This window comes from Nelumbo lutea, chromosome 8, assembly GCF_056320005.1.
Source record: "Nelumbo lutea isolate HS-2025 chromosome 8, American lotus-T2T, whole genome shotgun sequence".
Classification (NCBI taxonomy): Eukaryota; Viridiplantae; Streptophyta; class Magnoliopsida; order Proteales; family Nelumbonaceae; genus Nelumbo; species Nelumbo lutea.
Window position 1 is genome coordinate 17,337,004 of NC_142691.1, and position 19,629 is coordinate 17,356,632.

The following is a 19,629-nucleotide window of genomic DNA, read 5'->3' on the forward strand; positions in this document are numbered from 1 at the left end:
ATTTTGCACTATATTGTTCTCTTATCATTTTTCTGGAACGGTACAATTGTACAAATTTGCATATATTCTGTTTTCTTATTTGATCATGGTCATCAAAAAGAACAAATTCGGATCCATTTGATCAGACCTACCTACAAGCAGGAACATCAATGTCAGGGATGTGGGCGAATACAATAGAAAAAGGAGCAATTGTTATCGGATCAGATCTGTTTACGCTTATAGGTTCCAATGGAGGAATATCCCCAGATGAATTTACAGTCAAGATGTTCCCATTTAAATGTACAGTTTGACTGTGCAAGTTCCCATCCTTAGCTGTTAGGTGGTATTCCTCTCTTGTGATTCTGCTGTTTTTATGATCTCGAGGCATCTGAGTAAACCTTGTCTTATGAGATCTGTGTTTATGGTGTCTGTGTTTATGTCTCAAAGTCGATGTCTTATAAAGTGCAGCATGCTGGGTTGTAACATGGACTTGAACAGTGGTGTTGCCATCAAGGTTGATCAGCAGTAATGTTATCCCCGGCTGTAAGAAACATCATGGTTAGTAAAATCAACAGAGAAAACCGTAAAACAATACATGTAGATAAGTCTAGCTCTAACTTACAGATTGTTTCGCACAGTGAGAGTATGCACGTATCTTCTTTGTTCCTGTAAAATTTGTTGAGAGGACTGTCCTTCCCATTAATCGGTGCCAAAGAAGAGCACTGTTGTACAGCAGGAAAGCAAGATATCAATTAGATTGTTAGTTTGCCACCAAAAATAAAAAAATAAAAAATAAAGGTTAGATGATCAGTTCCACAGGATTTATTCTATAAAGAGTCCAACAGTCCTGGCACTTGCATTTCAGCTTACTGGAACAAAAGAGAACAGTGCTTATGTTCTTACATCTTGCCACAATTCAATTTGTATAATTGATGCATATCTCAAATTTGGTTGGACAGCCATGAGACCCAAGGTTCAAAATATCATACACCCGATATACCGGTAGGGGCGTATCAGGCGATATCAATACTTTTTTTAATTTTTTTTTCAAAACCGTTTCAGGGGAGCCGGTTTAAGGCTCCTCCACCCCCTGAACCGGTCAGAACCCTGATACACGTTTTCAAAACGTGTCAATATTTTGAACCTTGATGAGACCCGGATATCCATACAGAGGCACCATATCGTGTTGGATGCTTCAATTTGTAAGTATAAATTTTGTATCCAATACTGTGTTCAGCCATGACCTTGCCATATCTGGGTATTGGATATGAAATTTCCATTAAAAATTGAAGCATCCGACATGATACAACACCCTTGTACAGGAACCTGGGCATCATAGAAGTTAAATGAAAGAAACATTAGATCAAATTATAAGCATGAACTATGGATCTTCCCTACAGGAAACCACCCATATGTGCCATGCCAAGGGATTTTGTGGCTGATCATACTGCTCATTAGATAGAGAATTCACTGGATTGGCCACATCTCTAATCCCATACCTGACCTCGTATCAGAATTTTGCTTACTGATAGTAGCCATTCATAAAAATTTGTATATAGAGGGTTATTTAGATCACGTAGCAAGTTCATTTAACCATTCTTCTTCGAAGACTGGAGTGTATGAAAAGGAATGCAGAGACTCCTTTTGAACTCCAAACTAATTTACCAAATGGACAATTCCTGGATTGTTAGAGAAGCTTACTACTGATTACTACAATTTGTTTTCTTTACTGACAAAGCGTTGAATTAAATGATAATTCCTTCATTGTTAGAGAAGCTTACTACTGATTACTACAATTTGTTTTCTTTACTAAGAAAGCATTGAATTAAATTTCTGATTAGATATATAATTTCTTGAATGAATTTCAAAATTTGGTATCTTCTAAAGGTCTTGAAAAATCAATCAAGTTGAATAATATTGTATTTATTAATGGATTAAAGATCTGAAGGCTGATTCTTGCAGAAATAAAGAATAACCTGTAGTAATCAGGATTTGGTACAAAGGTGGTAGTATTGAGAAGGCCATAGTTCCCACCAATCAATGTTTGTCTGCAATATGTTTTAGTATCGTAAGTCGCTGACATGCCAAGTTGATCCAAGTACCTGTTTGGTTGGTCATAAACAATAGAAATTCTTAAATAGAGATCTTAGAGATAAAAGTTACAGAATTAACCAGAGCTAACTTACCAGAAACTAAACACAAATGCATTTGTGACAAGATTGTGGCCGCTGTTGTAAGCACCTCCTGCTTCTCCAACCCATGCAGTTGCATTGGTTGCTGTACTTTTGAGAATGCTTTGGAGGCTGCTAAATGTATTTGCCTCACCGTCAAGATAAGTTGGATCAAGGATCTTGTCTATCAGGTGTGTATCTACTCCTATATGTTCAGAAAGAGAGAATGTTTCACATTCTTGCATTTTAAAAATTTATAAGAGTTGGGTTTCAAAGAGAATGATGGATACATTACAACCAACACACCTGGACCAAGATTATATATGTGGTGAGTGACTACATCCAGTGATTTTGGTATTGTTGTTACTAGTTGTTTGTACCATCCTGCATCAAAGAAACCTCCTGGTGCTAAAACTAGTGGTTTTACATCAGAATTCTTGTAAAGATCTTCAACTACATGTTGGAGAGATAAAACATCGGAGGCATACTGGTCTGCTGCAACCCTTACTCCAACCCCGTTTCCACTCAATTCATTCCCTGAAAAAAAAAGCATTTTAATATAAATAAAAAATTAGATATATAATCTTATTTTAATCTAAGACAGCATAGACAGTGCAATATAGAGAAGAATGGGTTGGGATATATGAGTGCAAAACTTGAGTATGAATATGTAATGATAAAATATTGTCAAGTCAATAAACATAAAATCTAAATTTGTTCCACCTCTCATACAAGTTGAACTTTTAACTTTTGGAAAGCTTAATGATAAAAGACTTGTAAAATTAAATCTTCTATTGCTAGAGCTGAATTCTCTGTATCATCATAGCCATATTGATGGTGAGAGTCAGAGGTGGTTAAATGTTCAGAAGAGCACCTCAGGTAATCTTCCCATGATAAAACTTTCTTATAAAAATAAAATAAATGAGAAAAATATCCTTACCAAGCTCCCAACCATAAATGACATAACCCTTGTTTACAGTATAACGTATAAGAGAGGCAGCATTGGTGTAGTCCCAAGGCCCCAGTGCAGAACCATCAGAAGAGAGATTTCTTCCATTGAGTGCATTTAACCCAAAAATAACCAGTGCGCTGGATCAGAAGAAGAGATGATAGGGTAAATGCAGAAGAAAATTGCTTCTGGAAAAAAACAGAAGTGCATTGTAAAGATAATAATAGAAGAAAATGGATCTATGGTCTGGAAAAATAATAAAACAGTAAGGTAAGTCGTCTTACCCAGCCTTTTTGAAGAAATTGTTCAGTTCATCCCATCTAGACATGGGTAAGCACCCCTGTGTGAAGCCAAACAGCTCGGAACTGTTTTTAACGAACTGGGTACAGGGTTGTGGAGGGCTTCCTGTGTCATATATGACCTTATCTTGCAAGGTGCCTCCTAATCTAAGCTTCAAAGGTGAAAAGGCTGTAAAAAGATGGGGAGAGTTCTATTTCAGATTTTCATAAAGAACGAGGAACAAAATTAATAAATTCAATCATCAGAATGTTTATTAAGTACTATCAGGATTCTGTACCTTTCACTGCATTTAACAAAACAGTGTTGTTAAGATCCTGTAAAGAGCAGAAGAAATATTTGGATTTCAGAAAACCATCGAACTCAGAATTCTTAATAACTTATATCAACTGTTTTTTTTCTTTCACAAAAGGAAAAAGAGCAGCTCAACATATTTTGAAAACCAAACCCAAGTCAAATATTTTGATTTCTGACATCCTGATCCATAATATCCCCTCAAACAGAAAAATGAGGTAGAAAAGAACAATCTTACAAGGAATAAAAACCAAAGAAGGGAGAGAAAAACGAATTGAGAAACCCACATTAAACAGAGTATGGGATTTGATAACAGGAACTATAGATTAATAAAATTTCTAGCCCATTTCCAGTTAAACGGTATCATAATGTGTGCTTAAATTTAGATGGAAAATGAAATCGATAGCCAGTAGATAGAACTTACCAGATTGAGCATAGAAGCATGACCCCAGCTGCAAGTCCCGTAGTCACATTTCTCTGGTGGCCACCAGTCCACTGTGGCACAAATAAAATCATCGTCTATCCTCCCAATGGAAGCGCTTCCATTAATTAAGACAGTACCTTCAATAGTTCCACCTCCTGATACATTCTGTGACTTCACTGTTATCGAACTGTAAATACAGAAAACCACCCAGTACAGACCCAGAAGCTGAAACCGAGAACCCATTACGGGATTCAGAGTTTCAATCAATGCTGAGGCCTGAGGATTCTAATCCTTCTCAATGGGTGAAAACCCCCATGAAAGCGCAAAACTAGTTGAGTCTAAAGCTGCCCATTGGAGGAAAGGAAAAGATTAAATAAGAAAAGAAGGAAAGGTGGGAGTGGATTCAAGCTTTTAACAACACCCAGCAAAGAATTAAGAATCTTCGTTTGTTTCGAGGAGTAGAAATTCAAACTATCTTCTTCTTTGGATCATTTTTATTAAAAAAAAATGCATCCAGAATTAAATATTGCATGGTTGGATCTTATACTGAGGAAGGACTCTTGCTTTGCTTCCATGCCAAAGATACCCTGCAATCGGTGACAGGTGTGACTGTGCGGTTCACTGGGTCCCACCCCAATGAAATTATTCTTCGTTTTTTTTGTTAACTAATGAAATTATTCTTCTCACCGTCTTGCTCTGACTCTTACATGAACATGATTGCTGTAGGATTAATGGGTCTCTCTGCTAGCTCTCCACTTTGTTACAGTTACAATTTTCTTTTCTGTGCTGTATTTTTGTAGTGTATCTTTGACGGTTTGAGGCTCTGAGCTAGGAAGGTTTAACTATTTTTTTCGTATTAAGCCAGGAAGGTTTAACGAGAACAGCTTTTAAGCAGTTTTAAATGCATTCAGGCAAAGTTATCTAAAAGACCCACCTCTGAAGTATCGTGCCTTGTTTTAAATAAAAACAAAAGACCCACCTCTGAATTCTCTAGACAATAGTTGCTTTAAGACTGGGAAAGCATATCTTTGATGGACCAAAAAAGCCTGTAAATGGTGCAAAAGACAATGCTTTGGAACCTTGTCTACTGGGGCCCTGAAAACAAAGTCTCATTAACAACTTAGAAGGCATAAATGATTTCACTTTCTACATTATGGGATGATGGCCCCAGCAGCAAGTTCATTGAGTAGGGAAGAAGAGTCCCCCAGCTGGGACCATTTCTTCTCCCTGGTTTTCAGACTTCAAGCCTTCTCTCTTGTCTTGTTTTCTCCTCTTATGGTGGGATTTGGTGAAGCAATTATCCACCAAAATCATGTTGAAAGTTGAGTTGGACAATAATTGATGCTTTTGTTCAATAAGAATTGTTAGAGTCAAAGCTAACACCTAATGATTGGGACCTGGTGGCTAATCCCACCACCCACTTTGCTACCACCACACTCATCTGCTCAATCGCTTGTACTAAAAGAAACTCCATAGTCATAATCTGTAGTTTCAGTCTGATGAAAGAATTCAACCCATGGTGATGAAGTGTTTGTTAGATTGGAATACTTTTATGTCTGTGAATTGATGTATAAACTGAGGGCCTCCAGCCAGGACTTCTAGACCTGCTGGAAAGTGAAGTCTTATTTTATTGGTCTCATCATCATCCTCTGAGGGCCTATTCTAACAAAAACATGAGATATGATTATTTGTAAGTCTTTCACAGTTGTCTCCCTCAACTGCAACTTCAACACGTGAATTCACGATACCCTCGTCATCCTCATGCCATCTGACACAATATGACTCGTGGTTGATTAGTCGTCCCTATCATCAGTAGTCTTCACTAACGTCATTCAGTAGTTCATAATCTCTATCAAATGTTCACTAAATTTTCTGAAAGAACAACTTCAGATCTGCTTAAGACGTGAGGGAGGACAAAAGGTGGACTATAGATGGCAAATGAAAAGGTCGGTTGAGGGGTTGAGATTATGGTGATTCACCATACCTTTTGTCCAGTTGTCCTGACATTGAACACCTCACGTTTGAGCCATTTAGGGGTCCAGTTGTCCTTCAAGTCTTAAGTAATAAGCTTTTTGAAGGGTCTACCGTATCATTTTGAACCATTTAGAGTCATTTGTTGACAATAGCATGAACCATTCCATGTCCATGTGTAGAGAATAATGGGTCTCTTTTATTGTGCCATTTCAGGAGAGAAGATCTTGGACCAATGCACTAGCTGACATTTCCATGTCTTAATGGAGAAAGCCATTGGTACGAACCACCTAATCCATTAATCCTTGGACCACTCGCCAGCATGGATGACCTTAAGCAGTAAATTAAATGTGATTCACGTCTGTTGAATATCACCATCAACTTTAATGGTTCAACCCTAGGAGAGGAATCTGGAGTGCCTTCACTTTAACCAATATGACTACTTCCAGTCATGCCAACTAAATTCTATGTTTCATTGGGTTGGGACTTGGGAGTGCTTATTCTTAAGCACTTTATAAGTGCTTATTTTAAACTGAGATCACACGTATAAGCACTTTTATGCGTTTGGGAAATCACCTGAATAAGTACTCTTTATAAGCCTATTTTGAATAAGTAAAAAAAAAAATTGGTTTTTTCCTAGTGCCTTTTGAAGAAGTCTTTATTGCTGACCCATCGTGGCCTCATGGCCTGTCATGTAAGTTTCAAAAGACTTATACTACCCCCCATTTAAAGAAGTGTTTTTTCACCAAGGTAACTGTTTTATTAAGCATTTGCACACCCAAAATATACTCTAATACTCATGCAATTTTATTTGTTGAGTGAAAAAATGGACCTTTCCTAAACTTTTGGCAATCATAAAAACTCTCTTTAATTTTATTTTAACAAGTACCCCCCTAAAATTATGAAAAAAAACTGACAAAAGCCTCCCTTCCGTCTTTCAGCCAAGCCAAAAACATAAAAGGGGCGTTCTTTTTTCGGATTTTGAGAGGGGGAAAGTTGGTAAATGGAATTTTGGTTTCTATTGACCAAGAACCCCATATTCTTTTTTCAGATTTATGTGGGAGCCAAGAAAAAGTTTATTTTCCTGGGTATCACTTACCCGGGGAAAAGTTGTAAGTGATATACCCATCTCCTAGGTGGGTAAATAATTTTCTTACCTAGGGGAAAAATTGCCAACACTTGAATGGGACAAAAATACCCCTTTTAATAATGGATTGTTATGGCTAAAATGGTCATTGCCTTATTTACATGATAAATAAAAGAACATGGATAAATGCACTTACCAAGTAAGTGTTTTCCAAGAAAAACTTACCCAAGTGTAGTTACCTGGGTAAGTAACTTACCGAAAAGTGAACGAGTCGAAAAAGTTATGAATTACCCTAGATTAATCTCTCATTCGATTAACAACACTTTCACGATTTTACGAGTCTTAACGAGTGAGTGTTCTTCACCGGCAAAGTCCTTACAGGTATGTGAAATAGTTGAAAGTTGAGTATTTGCTGTGAAAAATAGAATCTTGGTCACTTGACACTAAACAATTTTAGTGATTGATTTAAGAATAATAGTGGTTCAATTCAATATATATCTTTCCGAAACCTCCCTAGCTTTAGCGACTGTAGACTAGAACTAATAACAAGTACACAGCTACAAGTGCAGTGAAGATGGTCCTAATTGTTAGGATACATTTGTTCCATATTGGTAGTATGGGATGTTAATATGAGGTATTTCAAATCGGTAGTATGGGATGCTGTTGTGGGGTATATATGTGCTTGGGTTCCCTCCCTCTAACAGCTAGCTTTTAAGGGTGAGTTCTGCTAAGGCATATATCACTAATCCTCTTCTTCTCGCTTTGATCCTCCTGTGACTCCACCATCACCGTTGGTTGGGTATACGCATAGTCCATCATCTCCACCACCACCGCATCCTGAACCCTATTGTTGTTGATGTGGTTTTGGTTGGTGTTGCTTCTGCCGCTTCCACCTTTGCTACCCAGGATGATGACTTTCTAGTGGAAGTTGTAGTGGCACCCACGCACCTCACACTTTAGTCCTCCTAGGGTGGTTTCATCTGCCGTGAACTCCCCATAGCCATTTGTTGTGTAGCTGTCAAGGCTGGCCGCATGATTGTGGAGGCATTCTTTATAGGCATCATTTGTGCTCTCCCTCCATAAACATTAATGGCCGCATGATTGCTGGCTAAATCTCTGTACAACCCCAGATCACTGGAACTCTTGAATCTCATGTTAGATGAAAAAAGAACATCTAAACTATTCTCATAGGAGTTCACATCTCCACCCTACAATGCCTCACAACACATCCCCGTTGTGTATTGGGAACATCTCCCGATGATAGTACCAGAATCGATGATGACCTAATACACAACGGGGATGTGCTGCGGGGTGGTCTCTTGTGGGGTGAATAACTCTCTCAATAGTGTCACCACTCGTTCTCTTTTTAGAGAGTGAATAGAGTAAATGGGTTTCAATACTAAACACTCATCGGTGAAGAATAGTTTCCGCAAAATGGAAAACATTCTTGGTGAGTGGAATATTCTGAGCAATGGTGCCACTACGAATGTTGTGGTGTTAGGGTTTACACTATTCTTTAGCTCTAAAAAAAGACTTGTAAAAACTAAGAAGTGTTGTTAATCGAATTAGGGCCTTTTTGGCATTTTAACATATTTTGAATAATGTTCTGACGATTTCTATCTGGCTCAGTGATAAAAGGGAAGTTTTTGTTGATTTTTTCAAAAGTTCATGGAAGGTATTTGTTAAAATAAAACTAAAGAGGGGATTTTTGTGTTTGTCAGAAACTTTAGGAGAGGTTTTTATTTTTATCCAAACAAAGTAGGAGTGCAAGTAAGTGCCCAACCTTAAGAACTAAGCTTAAGGTCTGAGCCTAAGGTCAAGCCCGATTTGTTTGACTGGAGTCCAACCCGCACTAAAATTTGATGCCCTTGTGTTGGGCTCAGGCCTGGGCCAGGCTTGGGTTAGTCAATCAACTCACACTAAAAATTAATGTAAATGTATATATTTATGTATGCATGTATGTATATAAGTATATATGCATGTTGCATGTAAATAATGTGTATGTGAATTTATCTATGTATATAGTTGGCTTGGGATTGGGTTGGGGTAAGGCTAGGTTGGGCTTGGCTTGCCTAAGGGTTAGACTTGGGCCCAACCCAAAAATTAAGAAAACCAAACATTTGGGCCTAGGCCTAGCCCAAGGACTAAAAATCTAAGCCCAACCTATGTAAAATTATGGATTGGGTCGGCCTGAGCTCTGGTTGGGCCTGTCCAAATTGCACCCCTAGAAAAAAGAAGACATTAAAATTGCAATGGATATTCCAAAAGTAAAATTTGTTAAGCGTTTTAGTAGGTCAAATGCGAGGAGGGCAAGGTTGAGAAGGTTTTTGCATTTTCATGTGTGAAAAGAGTTTTAAATCTAAAAATCCAACTTACTTAGGTTTTGGAGAAGGTACAAATTGGGAGGTTTAAGGAGGTGGGTAGAGTCTGGAATTTACAAAACCCTCCCTAAACCCACCCCATAGCCATCCCTAATGATTGATGACCTAATAGCTGAGATGGTCACTCAGCACTAGAGGTGGGATCAAACCTATATAACTGTAGGCAAATGTTTCCTAAACAACACTTGCCGAGACAAGTGCATTTACCAATATCCTTTTGCTCCTATGTAAAAGTATATGATGTTAATTTTACCCACCAACTTACCCATCCCCATTTATCTAAAAATGAATAGTACCTAAAGAAAATAATAATGATAAGAAAAATTAATGGAGGTATTCTGTGCTTTTGGATAGTGACATTTTCCTCAACTTTTTCCTACAACAACTCCACAACTCATCTTTTTCACCAAACAGTGGCGAGTTTAAAAATAGGGATTATAGTAGATAAGGGCAACTTTTGGGCCCTAATACCAATAAAAGTAATATTTTTAAAAAAAATTTAAAAAATAAGTTAATTTTTTAAAAATAATATCAATTAAGGGTAAAAGCATTGTTTATCTTCTTCATCTTGCAATCCATTCATCAGCACCGCTGCCGCCCACCATTGCCTTTGGCAACGCCTCTACCTATCTCCGCCCACCTCCACCTCCACCTCTGGCAACATTACCGAAGGTGGGTGGAAGCAAAGGCAGCGGCGGCACTGGTGGTCATTCCTTTGCCCAATGCATCCACCTCTGCCGACCTCCGCCTCCGCCTTTGGCAACGTTGTCGTAGGTGGGTGGATGTAGAGGCGGCGGCGGCGGTGCTGGTGGGCGAAGGTAGCGGCATTGGGCAGAGGAATGACCACCAGTGCTGCCGCCGCCACCGCTTCTACCTCCGCCTACCTCCGGCAACGTTGTCGGAGGCAGAGGCGAAGGTGGGCGGAGGAGGCATTGCCGTAGGCAGTGGCAGACAACGGCGCTGATGAATGGATTGCAAGAGGAAAAAGATGAATAGTAATTTTGCCCTTAATTGATATTATTTTTAAAAAGTTAACCTTTTTTTTTTAAATATTAGTTTTATTGATATTAAGGCCCTAAAGTTGACTTTATCTGTTATAATCCCTTAAAACCTGGAGGGAGTCATTAAATAATGTCAAATGAACCTTGAAACAATTAAAAATACCAAAACTACCGTTACTTTGTTCATGAGACCTTTTTTGCCTCTCATTTATTGAGTATCTAAAACCCTAATTATTAATCCTTTCTTTCTCATTTTCTTTTGAATAGGGTATTGAAGCAATAAATATAAAATCGATCTATGTATTAATTATATCATTTTCATCATTTTACAATTTTATTCTCTCAACTACTAAAGCCATTAATAGATATTGTTAAATTTATCATGCACAATTACAATTACATCAGTTTACGCGCTTTTCATGTGAGGTGCAGTGTTTTATTTTTATTTATTTTTTTATAAAAGTTGAGGTGTACTGTTAAATTAAGTGTGATGTTTTCTGTTGTTTTATCTAAAAGAAGTGCAGAACGAGTCTTGGGTCTCTTGGCTATGGTAATAAAAGTTGTGCAATTCAATGCACATCTCAGTCGTTGTGTTCCTCGCCACGTCCCTCAGATTTTGGTCAATCGATACAGCCGAAACTTTATTTATTTTTTTTGGTTTTTTTTTTTTCACATTTTGGTTTTTTGGAAAGCTTTAAACATGTTTTTTATTATTAAAAAAAATTGGGGTCCGAAAGATCTGAAAATAGGCGTTTCGAACTGTATCTTTTTAAAAAAATATGATACGATCATATGATACTTTGAACCATGCTAAGATCAATACTCACCTCATATTCATCAATCAAAAAATTCCCTAAAAAAGTGAAAGGAGGATCTGCTCAGCGCCTCATAGACATATTCACCATGCATTGAGAACATTTCCCATAAATAATAAATTATAAGTACGGGAGACATTTTCAATACATAGAAGGATGTATGTGAGGTCGGTGTGAAACACCGTGTAAAGGGCAGATCCGATCTCAACAAAGCAGAAAGCCCAAGATATAATAGAATATTCTGCTGATGTGGACTCAAAGGTGGCAATTCCAAAGCGTCCCTTACTGGTTAATGGTTTGGATTAATTGGCCAAACCAACCATACATGTGGTAGAGAAAAAAGTTGAATATTTTTTGCTGCCTCAAATTTTGAACCAATAATGAGAAACATGTGGGTGTTGCTGTTTTGTTGGATCACCAATCATTCATCTTGAAACGGGATAGTTTTATTCTTGCATTTGCATTTGGATAAATAGAATAAAACTAACCACCATTTAGGGTGTTTAATTAAATGTTAAACCGATCAAATCGATCAAACCAGCTCAGTCCAAGTCGAGTTGGTTGGTTTTTTAAATATACCGGTCGGTTTTGGTTTGTATGAAAAAATAAACTGACAATTCGATTTGGTTTTGATTCTATATATTTAAGTAATTATTAATTAGTCTCTACCCTATATCTTAAATATTGATATATTTTATTTGTGTTTTGTTTGAATTTTGAAAAAAAAATGGTTATTTATGATAAAAACAAAAAACGTAAAACCAATACAAATATGATACAATGGTACAATATTTAATCCAGTTTTGTATAAATTTAAATATATATTGACAAAAACATAGTTTTGCATAAATAACTAATCAATTTAAATATATATTTTGATTTTGCATAAAAACTAAAAAGAAATAAACTTAAATATAAATAGATATTTTAGTTTAAAATATATATAAAAACCGACTAAATCAATAAACCAACCCAAACCGACATTTCATGTTTCATTCAATTTTGCTTCGGGGTCAATCAGTTTCACTTTTGTTAATAAATAAACTGATAGATCGAATTGGCTGAAAAAAATGACTCAAACTGACCCTATGTATTATCAAATTACCAATTGATTAGTTTTACAGTTAATTAATTTAAGAAATGATAAAAATTAAGAAAGTAAAATCAATACTTTTAACAACGTTTGAAATAAACGTCATTATAGGTTCAAAACTAAACGTCGTCAAACTTTGTGTTTCGATGACGTTTGAGACAAACGTCACCGAAAATATATGGCGGGAGGGGGAGGGGATGGCGGAAAAGAGTTTTTACGACGTTACTTTAAACGTCGTCAAGCATTATGAAGAAACGTTCCAACAGTAACTTGTAACAACATTTATGTATGACTGTTGCAAAAGACCATTTTTGACGATATTTATTATTAGGGTCGTAAAAGGTGGACTTGTTTACGACGTTTCGTTTAAACGTCGTAAAACTGACGTCGTCAAAACCCTCTTTTCTTATAGTGCGACCTATGAACACCCCTACCACCACTGGAGGGAGATGAGATGACACCTGATTTAACATAGCCATGATATATATCAAACATCTGTTTCATCAATTATTTTGTAAACTTTTAGTGAATTTTAATACGACTTTTCTCATCTCCATATGTTGTCAGTCAAAACACAGTTAATTAAGATTATATTCTGAGCTGATTATTTAATGCATTTAATCTCATGGGTTGAACTTATCTAATGATGGGTGACCGGGAACATCTCTAATGAGTCTCATTCAATGTCCCCCTCCAGATTTCCTACCCCCAAACTCTTATGACATCCTACCCATAAGATAATGCACATTGGAAACATCAAATCTCCCCATGAATAATAAGGTAGATATTCTTAATATACAGCTATAGGATATATGGTGTGGTCAAAGTTCACTTCCTTGTAATTAAGGTTTTTAAAATCGATTTGGAGAACGAATTGGTCAGGGGTCTGGTTTTTGGGTCAAATGGTTCAATCATTTGAATTGGATGGTCAGCCCGTTTTGACAATAAAATTAAAAAAAATGGTCAAAATCGTTCGAACAGTTAATCGCTCGGGTCAGTGGTTTTCTAAATAAAATCAATAGTTTTTAGGAAAAATCTGATTTTTCTAGAAAAACAAAACCGGTCACCTGACCAGCTCCCAGTTTTTCCAATCCGACCATCCGGTCCAGTCCGGTTTTGGAAACCATGCTTGTAATCCCATAACTAGGCTCAGTTTGGAGGAGTACAAATACAAATATTTACAATATAAATATATACAAAATAATAGAAAACAATGTTTTAAAAAATGACCTAGAATTAGTACCGTTTTGGCCACCAGTTTCTGGGTTGATGGTTTGACTGTCCAATTCAAACGGACGGCCCATTCTGAGAAAAAATTAAAATAAAAACGGCTAAAAACCATTGAACGGGTCAAATAAGTCGACAGTTTGATCACCCGATTCAACAGTTTTTTACCAGGGACCATGTTTAGGGTAAAACGAAACTGATTGCCTAAACGGTTCTCGAGCTGAAAGGTCTGACCATCTGAATCAACAGTGATTCAAATACCATAATAAAAAATACATGATTTTACATTCTATATAGTTGCATTTGTATTCTTTCCAAATTGAGCCTTAGAATACAAATATGTAGAGTATAAAATCATGTATTTTATATTATTTTGTACATATTTATACTATACATATACATATACATATACATATTTGTACTCCTTCCAAACTGAGTCTTAATGAAACATAAACATGGCAGCGGTGGAAATAAATTCAAAACAACATGTGAACTGCTTTATTTCATTGGAGGGTAACAAGGGAGTGTGTTAATGCGACAGCGGTCACAACAGATGTGCTCTGGTTGTCATCTCCTCCCATATAAAAAGATTAGTGTTGTTCTCCTTTGAATTTTGATGTGAATTGGATTAGATTGTAATATTTTGTAGAGAAGGAGAATCATCACCAACTCCTCTATATAGAGATGGGAGTTAGAATAGGATTTTTTTTTTTTATTGTTTGTTTTGATTTGTAATTATTAGAGCAGGTTTCCATTTTAATTAGGTAGGTTAGACTTGATTAGAATATGATAGAGTAGCAATTGGTCAGCTTAGATTTTTTATTTGGTAACATGTCATGAAGAGTAGTTGGGTATTGCAATGGACTTATTCCTTTAATTTGGTAACATGTCATGACCAAATTATTTTTGGTCAGAAAAACTTCAAGTCAACCTTATAAAGAGACAAATGTACAACCTTAAGAGAGATCCATCACTAATGAATTGCGCATGGATATATAAAAAGATGACAAGATAATTCTTTATTCACTTCCCATGAACACCTCTATCCCATCCACTTTGGTTTGGTTGATATACTGGATTTTTTATTATGTAAAACTGTGTAATTAGCAACTTAGCACAAATAAAAAAAAAAATTGTTGAACTAAATATATATACTCTCTCTTTGGCAATCAAACTGATCGAATCTAAGTATATAACCGATTGACCAGAACAAAATTGAAAAGGAGGAAAGGTTATGTGATTATCATCCTACAACCTGCCTACAAAGAAATCGAGAAAACAAGGTTGGAAGATTTGTGGGGTTGTGTACACTATTCCCTGATGTGTCTGGTGCAAGTCTTTATAAATAAATAAATAGGAAAAATTTGGATCATTCCGAACTTCATCTTCCTTTTCGCTCTTAGAGAAGTTAATATGTCTGCTTAATTATGAGATTGTTAAAAGGTGCTCTTTCTCTTTCAAATGTTAAAACCTGGTCATAGCTCTTTGACTTATTGTTACCTTCCATTGTAAGAGATTGTAATTCTAAGCAAGTTAAATGAAATGGAGTTGTTTATGAGCTTCCTTTAAAAAAAAAATAATTTGAATGTTGTATTTTTACTAAATTGTCATATATTCAAGCTTCCTACAAGTAAATTTTAATTCATTTTTTTTTATGGAATGCAATATCAAAGTCATTTTTATCAATTTTATTTTAATTTTTTTATACAATTCAATATTCAAATATAAATCTTATGGATAAGATCTGATACATATTCAAATATAAACAAATTAAATGTAAATATACCTATATATATCCCTTTAAATTCGATATGTTACAGTTCTACTATGTTGACAAATAACGTCTAGTGCATCACAATTTGATTATTACTAGCTACATACGTGATGGAACTCATGATCAAGACACACTAATTACATACTTAGGGTTCATTTGGTTTATAGTCCGAATCAGAATCAGAATCAGAAAGACCTATTCTTATAGTCTGGTTGGTTCAGACAGGAATGAAAACGAGAATTGGAATTAGCAGGAATGAGATTTTATTCACAAGGAAAGAGAAGGAAATGACCATTCCCTAAAATGAGGGAATGCCATTCCACCAGGAATGAAAATGAGATCCTGATCCAGCCTGTTCTAATTCCAGACCCCTATTCCCGTGAATATATGGGGCCTTAATTTGTAATTAAGGACTTAAAGTAAAGACTTTATATATGCATATGTATGGATGAATGGATGCATGTGTGGCTAATTTTACCATGTTCAGTGGAAGATCCTACCGTGCATTGTTGTGGGAGGTATTCTTAATGCACGCCTGCAAGTCACTGTATGGACGGTCTTCCAGCCAGAGTGCCATCATCCAACTCACAACTCACACATTTTGCCCCTGTATAACATTCTCCGGAAAAGCTTTAGCTGTTGGGGGCCAACAGTCTACATTGTTGACAGAATTTCTAAGAATGCCACGTTACCATGAGAATGGGTAAATTAGTAATTGCATATTATTTTATTTTTACTAAAAATCAAAGCATGGGCGTGAATAGGTGAACTGCCAAGAATGTGCCCAGCCCAAAAGCCGTCTCAACAGTCTATGCTTGTTGGGCCCCGTGAATAATAACTTATAAGTACAGGAAATGTTCCCAATGCATGGTAGGACGTGCATGTGAGGCGCCTTATGTGAGGAGTAGATCCGGTCTTGGCCCCAACAACCAAAGTTAACCCGCATTCTCCACCGGTACGAGCGTCTAGTCCGCACGAGAAATTAGAATATGCTCCTAACAGAATGCGCCTCACAGCAAAACATCTCTACATAAAAAATAAATACAATTTATGGAAGATGTTCCTGATGTGCAGCCAGACATACTGTGAAGTTGGTGTGAGGAGCAGATACGGACTCCCACGCGAGATGATACCATCCACATGTGACGCCTTCTAAAGAAGGGAAAACTCTTCAGGGCATGACGGGATTTGCTCCTCACAAATGGGTGCCTCACATGTACATCCACCGGCCATTGGGAACATCTCCCGTGAATAATAACAAATAAGTACAGGAGATGTTCCCAATGTATGATAGGATGTGTGTATGAGGCGCCAGGTGTGAGGAACAGATCCGGTCTCCTTCAGGGCATAGGAAATCAATCATCCAATAAATCGAAGGAATCAGGTAATCTCAAATCTACAAAGAAAATCGAAAACCCAGTCTATAGAGTCCACCCTCATCTTTTCCTTTCTGTTCATGAATAAAAAAGAAAATTTCCCTGATTTTCTCTTATTCACACTGGAAAAAAAAATTCACCTACCAAAACAAAACATCTGGATTTGATTTCTTTTGTTTTTTGGGTTGTTGTACTGACAGTTATCTTTTGCTAAAGCCTCAATGCAACTGCTGTTGCTTGTTTCTTGAAACGTTTTTTTCTGTCGACTGAAATCAAGATTTAGAGCATGATTTAAAACTCACATTTATACTTAGTATTAATTTCACTAAATTAAAGTATATGTTTGGCACCGATACTACAGATGCAGCATGCTTTCTGAGAAAATTGTGAAGTAACAATAACATTTTCTGTTCGGTATCAATGCTCCATAAAACGTTTTCAGTATTGGTATCTATTATCCAGTGCCACATTACTATCACCTCACATCCCTATTGGCTGCAACAAGCTGTAGCTTCAGACCACGCCTTCTCGATTTCTGAGGCATGGCTTGGAGCACCATTTTTTATGGAAAAATAGTTCCAAACAAATACCCATTTCCTGGAGTGCTGTTTTTTCCAATGTGGCGCTGATGTGGCACTGTTTTCTAGAGCAAGGGCAACGATGCGAAATAGATGCTAAGACTAGGTAAAACGGTAAAAGCAAACTGGTGAATATTGAAGTCTGCTTATAGAAATGCTTTGTTGCGGTACTCAATTGAACGTTGTAATTTGTAAATTTCAGTTAAAATTGAATTAATCGATTGTTTACACACTGATGGACTTCTTGGCTCATGCACAGTCAAGAACTCAATACATTAATGGTGTTTCGCCCCATTTTTGGTGTTTGGATGGGCAAGGAAAGAAGAAGTTAATGGTGGGAATTTGGGATTTATCACTTTTTTCTATGGTTTTTAAAATCGGACCGGACCAGATGGTTGGACTGGAAAAACTGGGAACCCGTTTTATTCCAGAACTGTTATTTCTCCAAAAAACATGACCCAGGTATTCAAATCATTCAATGGTTTGGTCATTTATTTTTTTATTTTTTGTCAAAGCGAGCCATCCATTCGGTTCAAACAATCGGACCGTTTGACCCAAGAACTGAACCCTGACCGATTCGTTGTCCAATTCCATTTTAAAAACCTTGCTTTTTTCTTTCTGCCTACCTAGTACCTTCCACTGATATCCTAATACAGGATAGATCCCTAGGCTTACAAATAAGGATTAAAAAGGTGCCAATGAAAAAGGATAAAGGAGGGAAATATTTCATCACGTTTGTTGAAGGTTACTTGATATTTATTAAATATAATTGATAATTGATGGTATGTTCTTTTTAGTTTTCTTCCAGTTTGACTGGTTTATTAGCCAATAAATTATTTATATTTTCCATTATTTTTAATCTCTTTTTGCAGGGTTTTTTTTGGAACAATATAATTCTAGTTACAAAGTCACTGGAATTTTGTTGATCATTCAATTCTAGTTATAATTGTTATGGTTGATGAACAGTGTGTGCATCTTAAAATTAATTTGAAATCAGTGCATTTCATGATTCTTCCCAAAAAGGGAAAAGAGAGGAAAGCAAAAAAAAGAAAATTGGGATGAGATAGATTGGAGCTTACATATAAATCGCTCCATCCATTTCATGCCATACAAGTGAAGTGGGTCCAGCATCATTGCCCTCCCTGGCCACAATGAGCCTGTTGATTGATGCAGTCTTGCTTTATATGACAATTCCATGAAAATGTTTACAGCAAATCAACATGTGTACTTCTGACCTATTATCGGTTCAACAATATAGATCAGTTAGATGGTTCGCCAACCCTTGTAATGCTAATGGACAATGTTGATATCTTCTATAACTATTAACTTTGATACATGTAAAATGTGTTTTATGTGCAGCAGGCCTGGAGTCCTTGTATACACAGATCCTTAATGGGCCTTTTGCATTCTTGTGTTTCTTATCTTAATGTAAGAAGAGTTGAGGATATTAGGATGAGTTCAAGAGCAGTACCAAGGAGAGAGAGCCCATGGGGGTTGCCAGAGGGAGATAATCGACAACCTCAAGCACACAGGTGTGATGATCGAGCAGAGGATGTAATCTAGGTAATGTACAGGATTTAAGCACTTTATTAAATTAGATTAAGATCCAGTCCCCAGAAAAGAGGAGACTGACCCCCCAAAAATTTTCAATTTACAATTCACCCCTTTTTATCCTTGGTTTGGCTGTCAAATCTAAGCAAGCACTTTATTAGATAATTATGAATTCCAAGTAGAGCCATGTGGACAGTGTCAACTAATGATGCAATGTCATTAAACTAGAATTTATATGCTAACACTTTGAATTTGTTTAGAACTGTTCAAGCTCTGTTGGCAATGCATGTGTTCTAAACCAGGGAATTATGGTAGATTTTTAGATTAGTAATTTGAAAAATAAACTTCAAACTAGAATTTATATGAATGCTTTCTTTTCTTTTATCGAGGAAAGTTATTTATCCGATATATATATATATATATATATATGAATTGATTTATTTAAACTGAGTTAATAATAGTGGTAAATATGCTTGAAATACATACCCTTGAAAAATTTTGCAGAATACAACTTAATTTTTCTACAGGGAGGAACCAACAGATCCATTTTATTATTTGCAGTTTGATACCCTAGTCATTCTTTTTTCATATTTTGAGAGGGGGGAAAATTGGTCAATGGGATTTTGGTTCCCATTGACCAAGAATCCTTTTTTTTTTTTTG

General features: G+C 36.4%; 1 protein-coding gene across 1 annotated transcript; it reads right to left on the minus strand.

Moving 5' to 3' along the window:
- Position 1: 1 nt before the first annotated feature.
- Positions 2-5,046, minus strand: GUS3 (glucuronidase 3). The gene is made up of 9 exons (XM_088958000.1): positions 4,115-5,046; positions 3,677-3,713; positions 3,384-3,567; positions 3,091-3,239; positions 2,457-2,687; positions 2,166-2,355; positions 1,956-2,081; positions 602-701; positions 2-520 (listed from the first exon to the last, which is right to left on the minus strand). Exons 1-9 carry the CDS (start codon positions 4,355-4,357, stop codon positions 128-130), a joined length of 1,653 nt encoding a protein of 550 aa, XP_088814126.1. The 5' UTR covers positions 4,358-5,046; the 3' UTR covers positions 2-127.
- Between the last annotated feature and the right edge of the window lie 14,583 nt (positions 5,047-19,629).

Excerpts from the sequence above, each read along its gene's own strand:
- GUS3 (XM_088958000.1), bottom strand. The coding sequence starts at position 4,357 with ATGGGTTCTCGGTTTCAGCTTCTGGGTCTGTACTGGGTGGTTTTCTGT. Across the intron at positions 3,714-4,114 it reads ATGCTTCTATGCTCAATCTG|GATCTTAACAACACTGTTTT; the intron begins GTAAGTTCTATC and ends TGCTCTTTACAG. Across the intron at positions 3,240-3,383 it reads AATTTCTTCAAAAAGGCTGG|CGCACTGGTTATTTTTGGGT; the intron begins GTAAGACGACTT and ends CTTCTGATCCAG.